At 31.5% G+C, this 8,387-nt stretch overlaps 2 protein-coding genes across 2 annotated transcripts in view; both read right to left on the reverse strand.

Annotated features, from left to right (window-relative positions):
- LOC108753911 (DNA damage-binding protein 1) overlaps positions 1–648 on the reverse strand; it is a 5,288-nt gene extending 4,640 nt beyond the window's left edge. The window contains exons 1-2 of the mRNA XM_018495895.1: positions 506–648; positions 285–433 (exon numbers count right to left, since the gene is read on the reverse strand). Of these exons, the coding sequence (XP_018351397.1) occupies positions 285–433; positions 506–575 (219 nt within the window). The 5' untranslated portion in view covers positions 576–648. The remainder of the gene's footprint in view (positions 1–284; positions 434–505) is intronic.
- A 5,111-nt stretch (positions 649–5,759) lies between these two features.
- The window catches only part of LOC108753854 (protein HEXIM-like), a 4,669-nt gene continuing 2,041 nt past the window's right edge, over positions 5,760–8,387 (reverse strand). Inside the window, exon 2 of the mRNA XM_018495789.1 lies at positions 5,760–7,548. Within this exon, the coding sequence (XP_018351291.1) occupies positions 6,535–7,548 (1,014 nt within the window). The 3' untranslated portion in view covers positions 5,760–6,534. The remainder of the gene's footprint in view (positions 7,549–8,387) is intronic.

The raw sequence follows: 8,387 nt of genomic DNA on the forward strand, positions 1-8,387 counted from the left end.
AGAGTAACAAAAGCGTAAATGCTTTCTTTACATTTCATTACTCCAATTTTTGCCTTCTACAAGTTTTGTTCACGCTTCTGTTACTTTTCGATTGCATCTGATTTATGTTCGGATTTTTATTTTCATCAGGGACATTATGTGTGTATATGTATGTATATAATATAAAATAATACTTTTCTTTATAATTTATTAGCAAAAGGTAAACATAACTGCCAGTCATACACATGTAAATGTGACTTTCGAGAAACTGCTGGAAATAGACTTTAGTGTGGAGATAACCTTACCGGTGGTCTGAAGAATTTTATAACGCTTATCTTGCCATAGATTCCGACTTCCTTCAAAGGCCGTAGGCCCTCCGGTGTCACGAGATATATCTCCAAACGTACATTTTTGGCTAATATCAGATTCAAATCCGTAGGTGAAGTGAAATTACCTTGGGAAAGCACACAGCGATTATATAGCGATACAGTTTTCGCCGTGCGAATTTAAGAATTTAATCACTTACCGGTCACGCAGGCAGTGACAGCAGTTGGTTTATGTGCCGTCACTACGTAATGATGGGACATTGCTTTCATAATATATTGCCTAAAAGCTGCTAAACACTTTTCAATAACTACAGATAGCAACCCCAAGCGCTCCGCGCTCCGCAATCCGTTTCACCAACATGCGTTGCTCCGAGTTTTTCAATTTATCGCGCCATGAAGTTGGTCACACTTCAGATACTTCAGCCTCCTTTACAATGCATGAAGAATAGAAATAAAACATCATTAAGGTGCTTTTTCATGATGACACTAAAAGCCTGTTCTTTTTGGCTGAACTTTGGCACAGTTCATCTTTCTTCCTCTTCTTTCCTACTGGAGAAAAAAAGAAGAAAAAAACAGCCTAAAAGAACAGACTTAATGTGTGCCTTTTCATTATTTTCAGCGTCAAAGAGGCTTGAAGTTACAAGGTAACATTAGGCGTCATTAGGTGCATCCAGAAGCACGACCGCTTACTGAGCGCTCAATGAGTTCTTGCATCTGATTGGCATATTCTATTAAATCTAAAAATATAGACCAAACAGGTAGCACAAGAGCTCATTGAGCGCTCAGTGTGCGGTCGTGCTTTTGGATGCACCTACTGAAATAACCAATAGCGCTATTCGGAATAACGCAGAAGAACACTGATTGGTTGCTTCTATGACGCATTCTCTATTCCACAACCCTTTTCTGCACCGTGTGATTTCACTCTTAAACTCGGTCTCACCAACTCCGATTAAGCTAATCGGTCAATTAAATTTCAGTATTGTCAACTACAAGACTTGAAAACATCCTTTTCTAGCGGGGCACCGAGTACTCACGTGTGTATAACTTTTTCACGATTGAAAAAATTTGCGACTAATAAGGACTCGTGCTGTTATTATCACATCGTTCTTCACAGCTGCCAGATAATTAGGTTATAATTTTCTTGTAGTTGGCAATACTGAAATTCAGGGTTAACTTTTTTTTTAACTAAGGGCCGATTGTTACACCTTTTGGTAAATTTTACCTGTGAGGTAAATCTAGTAATTCGCGCTGTAATTGGGTAATCTTGCTACTTGCCCAACAGGGTAAGTAAAATTTACCAAAAGGTGGAACAACTAACCCTAAGAGTTAAATTAAAGTTAACAGCCTTGAAAATTTAACTTAATTAAAATACAAGTTAATCCATAAGAAAATTAATTAAATTAAAAGTTAAGTTAATAAAAAAAGTAATTAAAAAGTTAAATTTGGTTCAAACAACCAAAAAAAAAAAGAAAAAAATTTAACTTATTTTACATAATTTTTCATATTTTTTCTTACAGCTTATTTAAGAATCTCATTATTTTTCACTAGTAATGATTATACAATATAAAATTATTAAATTATATACTCATTAACCTCTCACATTGTATCTAAGAATTAATTTCAAAAAAATCAAATTAAAAGTTAATAGTTATTGATAAAGTGTAATTAAATTAAATTAAAAATTAAAAGAAGTATTTAAGAAGCCAATGAAACAATATTCAATATACGTTTATTGTAATAATGCAAACGTTTCGACCTCTATATCGGATCATCCTCAGTGTTCTTAATTTATTATATAAACTTTATTATATAAACGCTAATAATTAAGTAAACAGGCTGTTGGATACATATTTAGAAATTTGTGTAACATGTTCCTTCTTTATTTTATTTACTTGATCCTTATGCAACAAATTATATTCTTGTTATATAAACAATTTGAAAAATGAATATAGATAGATAACACACTCTGTTAATCTAATAATTTATATAACAGTTAGTTATTGATGGTGAATAATTGAAAATTCTATTCACTTTAAATATTCAAGTTATATAAATAATTATATAGGATAAAGAAAGTGCATATCTACCTAAAGTGTGATATATATGATGTCCAGTGGTTAAAACGCAACTATTTTTTACAATAAGTAACACAGTCAATATAGCAATATGCGATTTTAAGTGATATATTGCTTATAAAGAAAATTAGACGTTATTATATGTGTCACTAATGAACTTTCAATCTTAAATGACAATATAAGACCTGTACCATGTATCCTGTTGGTAGGAATAGATTAGAAAAATGGGAATAGAAGTAAAAAGGAGAAGGAGATAGGAAATGGGAAACAAAGAGAAACTATGAAGGAGAAAGAGACAGTAGAATATTTAAATAAAATCCGATAGAAACTCTCTCTTATTTTATCTGTTTAAACTTATTTTTTGTTTCTGTATGGATCATCTCGGAAATCAGTCTTTTATTGTAAGAAGACTAAAATTTTAGAAAGGTGGTAGATAGAAGTAAGAGGGAGGAGATAGGAAATAGGAAACAAAGAGAAATTATAAAGGAGAAAGAGACTGTAGAATGTTTAAATAAGAATCCGGTAAAATTTTAGACAAAGAACCTTCTTACAATAAAAAATTGATTTCCGAGATGATCCATATAAAGAGATAAAAAATAAGTTTAAACAGATAAAATGAGACGGAATCTCTACCGGATTTTTATTTAAACATTCTACAGTCTCTTTTTCCTTCATAATTTCTCTTAGTTTGTTTTCTATTTCTTATTTCCTTCTCCCTCTTACTTCTATTCCCACCTTTCTAAAATTTTAGACAAAGAGCCTTTTTACAATAAAAGACTGATTTCCGAGATGATCCATATAAAGAGACAAAAAATAAGTTTAAACAGTCAAAATAAGACGGAGTCTCTATCGGATTCTTATTTAAACATTCTACAATCTTTTTCTCCTTCATAGTTTCTCTTTGTTTCTCTTTTTTGTATGTAATTAGTATGTTTGCGGGTGTATGCGCGTGTATGTATGTAAGTGAGTGTATGTATTTGTGTATGTGTGTGTGTGTGTGTGTGTGTGTGTGTGTGTGTGTGTGTGTGTGTGTGTGTAATTTTAGCTATTAATTTACCTCTTATGTCTTATTTTGTTTTGTTACTGGTAGGCTTTGTAACAGCAATTTTGCTGACGCCTAACCATTTGCAAGCTACAATTATCTATTGTATTTATGTTTATCTTAACTATAGCCAATTGTATCACATTTTATATCTATTACTCTGTTAACATGTAGTCTTTTTCATATAGCTTTGCAATAAACTAAATTAAATTAAATTAAATTCAATTAATTTTTCCTATCTCCTTCTCCCTCTTACTTCTATTTCCACCTTCCTAATCTATCCAAACAGGATACATGGTACAGGTCTTATATTGTCATTTAAGATTGAAAGTTCATTAGTGACACATATAATAACGTCTAATTTTCCTTATAAGCAATATTTACTTAAAATCGCATATTGCTATATTGACTGTTACTTATTGTAAAAAATAGTTACGTTTACCACTGGACTCATGCATATCTTACTTTAGGTAGATATGCACTTTCTTTATCTTATATAATTATTTATCAGCATTTTAAATTATTTGATATAACTTGAATATTTAAAGTAAATAGAATTTTCAATTGTTCATCAATCAATAACGAACTGTTATATTAATTATTAGATTATTGAAGTGTGTCATCTATCTATATTCATTTCTCAATTCATATAACAAGAATATAATTTGTTGTACAAGGATCAAGTAAATAACACAAAGAAGGAACATGTTATACAAATTTCTAAATATGTATCCAACGGCCTGTTTACTTAATTATTGGCGGTTTATATAATAAATTAACAACACTAAGGATGACCCAATATGGAAGTCGAAACGTTTGCATTGTTATAATAAACGTATATTGAATATTGTTTCATTGGCTCGTAGCCCTTCTTAAATACTTCCTTTAATTTAAATTTATTGAGTCATGTTATTCAATTTGTTAATTTTAAATTAAAAAATTAAGAGTCTAAAATGTAACTAAGTTAAGTTAACATTAATTAACTTTTTAATTTTTTAACTTAACTTTTATCTTTTTGACTTAGCACTACCCAAAACTCTGCTAAAATTTAACGACTGATTAGTTTAATCGGAGTTGTGAGACCGAGTCTAAGAGCTGTCACATACAAAATTCCATAACAGTGGGTAAGGTGTAAACTTAAGCCAATGAGCCAATCAGGATACTGTTTTAGATTACGTAATCTGACAGAAATGGAAATAACAATAAACTTATCCATAACCAATAAAATGAATTTCAACCAACTGAAATTCGCCTTATAAGTTTACTACTGTGATTGGTTAATTTTTATATATTTTTAAGACTACGATTGCTACGACTTCTATTGTATAGACCCTGCATAAAGCCATCAAACTACCGATTCTGCAAACCGACCCCGATTGCCAACTCCGATCAATAATGGACCAATCACATTGTATCAGTCTTATTGTGATTGGTCCATTATTGATCGGCAGACAGGTCGGCTTACAGAGTCGGTAATCTGATACGAACTTAAAGGCCACTTTAACTAATTCCGATTTAATCTGAACTTTAATCGACGATTAGTCTTTTGGAATTGGCCAATCGTATCTGTCGTTAAGAGAAATGATAAATGCGATTGGTCAATTCCAATACACCAATCATTAATCAAAGTTAATCGGAGTTGGTCGACCGTAATCAATTCTATTGAACAGCAAATGCGAATGGTCAGTTCCAATGTAACAATCGGTCGATTAAATTAATTGGAGTTGGTGAGACCGGCCTTATCTATAAATCAGTCCCATGATTGGCTATTGCGATGGTCAACATCCGAATGTCCGCACTGTCCGCAGTTTGATGAGTTTGATCAATCAATTAAAGATACGAATCAGCACGAGTCGAATGGAGATCCAAAACCGTAATTGTAAACGTAAGTAAAAAGAATGTCAACGTTAAGTTAGCAAATATATATCACTTGCAAGTAATCAATATCTTAAAATTTACTAACCATTAATAGTTTTATACATGTGCATTATCAAAATCAAATAAAAGTAAAAGGTGCTGAACGAAGATTTTAAATTATAGTATGTATTTCCATTTCAGTGAAATAGATTTTTTTAGATTATATTTAGACATAAAAATCTATAAAAAAAACAAAAAATCTCAGTTCTGATGATAACTAGAACAATTAGTTTTTTTTTTCTATAATCCATACGATTTAAAAAGTTATTCTTTTTTTTTTATTACGAAAATATTTCAAATTTTTTAAAGAATATGTATACAAAGAAAAAATGTTAGGAATATATAAGGGAAAATAGCGTAAGTCTTCAAAAAGACTAATCCCAAACATCATTGTTTATAATTAAAACATACATGTCGGAGCAAAACATAAAATTTATTAAAAATTGGAAATGCGAAAAACACTTTTGCGTATCTTACAATTTCAGACCATAAACTAACATTTCGTCTTACTGTCTAAAAACTATACAATTGTACAAAGATTTTTAACCTCCTACAATATAGGTCATCACATTTGATAATATTACATTTTATACATATAATACTTCTGACGAGTCTAAAAGAATCCGCTTCTCACTTTACCCATGCGTATATGTACATAGGTCTGCGTTAGTTGATGGTCTGTAGACCTTTATTTGCAAACTGCAAACATAACTCTTGTAATTGGCAGTACGCGAAAAAGAAAAAGAAAATCAGGCTGAAAAATACAAATTCCATGTGTACGATACTAGAGTAAAGTACAGGAGATAGAAGCAAATATATGATAGATATGGTAAATATTTTGCCAAGCAGATAACAAAATAGCACAAACAGATACGAAATAGTTCTCCTATAGAATATTAATCCTATATTTATATTATTACACATATATGTATCCACGTGACTGTACGTACATACAGTCTCAAGAGAAAAAAGATTGGACCAGGAAATCGTAAACGGGATATGAAGAAACGAGAGCTTAACAAGATTTAGCAGATATTAGAAGAAAGATCAAATATTTTGTTTGACAACAAAATTGACCGAAGAATCTGCTTCTTTTAAATCTGTAGATATATCGAATGGATGCAGCCTGCCTTATCCTGGTAATTTTGTAATATCGAACGTAATATCAATACGTACCAAGGAACAATTTTGAAATCTATGTGGGTAAACTACCGGTTTCATTCAGAATTACGTGACCGTTAGAGAAATTAGTAGGTGTTATAGATGTTGTGGGACTTCCACTTTGGCTAGTATCGCAGCTATCGCTTTTGTTATCTGTTCTTATATTATCTAATCTAGATTTATAAGTATGCTTAGGAGATGTTACTGGACTCGAAAGAGAGCAACTACATCCACTTTGATTACTATTACTAGAACTGTCGCTGTCGCTTTCACTGTCGATACTAGATTCAGAGCTGCTCGCGTGTAATCTCTTTTCAGTACGTAACATTTCGTTCTCTCGTCTTAACTGCTCATTTTGTTGTAGTAGGTCGTCGATCCGTTGTTGACACAGCTTCAATTTCTTCGCTATCTCAGAATCTGTAGTAGACACATTTTTATTTTCCGAATCCCTTTCCTCTATTTGATGAATGCTCTTATTACGTAATCGTTTTGTTAACGAATCCATTTTGGCTTCTAAGTGCCTATATTCCTGTATCAATTCCATTTTTGTCAATGTGCTCAATCGTTCCTCATGAACAGCTTCGTACGCAGTTGAAAATTCTTTCGTTAAAAATTCCTCTTCATCCTCCGGAGATGAGTAAAAGTAATCCTCATCGGAATCTACGCTAAAACTCGAATCGCGAGTACGCGAAGGCGCCGATGGCTTTTGAAACAAAGCAGGTACTTCCAGTGATGCAGCTTCCGATAATTTTTGCTCGAGATCAGGCAAATCGCTGTGATCGGCCATAAGGAATTGTGTGGTATTATACAAAGCTGGTGGTTGCCTACTGGTTTTAGCAATCCTACCAATACACTTGCTCCGCAATTGTTGCTGATAAGATAACTGCTTCGAATATGGCTTTAATTTTTTATGCTTGGGTTTGCCTCTTCGAGTTTTTCTCTTCTTCGCTGCGATGTCTGTTCCGTCCTCGTGCTGGCCACCGTCTTGATCACCGCTACCACTACCACTTTCCAATCTTCCACAGGTGTTTACAAGTGATTTTGGATACTGCAAAATACCAAAAGCATAATATTAATTATTGTATATAATAATTTTATATACAATTTTAAATGTAAAACATTTATATATTTTTTTAATTTAAACATTTATATCTAATTATCTCTTTTAGGCGTAAAATAAGTAACCAAAATATTAATAAAGATCAACCATGTAGATAGATTTTTGTGATTATGGGTCTGTTCTTTTTAACTAAATTTTTTGCATGGTTCATCTTTTCTCTTTTTCTTTTTAATATGGAGAGAAAAGGAAGATGAATCATGCAAGAACTTTAGCTTATAAGACATTTCAAGGGATTCGAAAGTAATTGAAGAGTATTGATATTATCAACTGTCGGCAAATTCTTTTATCTCCGATAGAATTGATATCTGAATAATTGTTAGCTTATAATGCAGCATCAAATTCAAAATTTTTTTGCTATTATACCAATATTTCATAAATAAAAAGAAATATTTACAACGTAATAATATTACATTACTGTAAAATTACGATTTTTTAACTGTATAATTATCATTTGAATGAATAATTTAATAATAATAAAAGAGAAATTTTTAAATGAATATTAAATAAAAATAAAAATGATAAAATCAAATATTATTAAGATGGAAGTATACGTATAAACGCATAGAATGTTTTAATACTACAGTACCGTTGCAACATTTTGCAATATTATATACAGGATGAATTAGAGTCGTTGAACTAGCTTTTTACTCTATGAGAAAATAATTGACTGCACACGTCATAATTCAATTAGATATGAAGTCGATAATTTTCTCATAGGGTAAAAAGTTAGTTCAACGACTCTGATTTATCCCCCCCCCCCCCTCTCT

The sequence above is a fragment of the Trachymyrmex septentrionalis genome, unplaced genomic scaffold (assembly GCF_001594115.1).
Source record: "Trachymyrmex septentrionalis isolate Tsep2-gDNA-1 unplaced genomic scaffold, Tsep1.0 scaffold73, whole genome shotgun sequence".
Taxonomy (NCBI): domain Eukaryota; kingdom Metazoa; phylum Arthropoda; class Insecta; order Hymenoptera; family Formicidae; genus Trachymyrmex; species Trachymyrmex septentrionalis.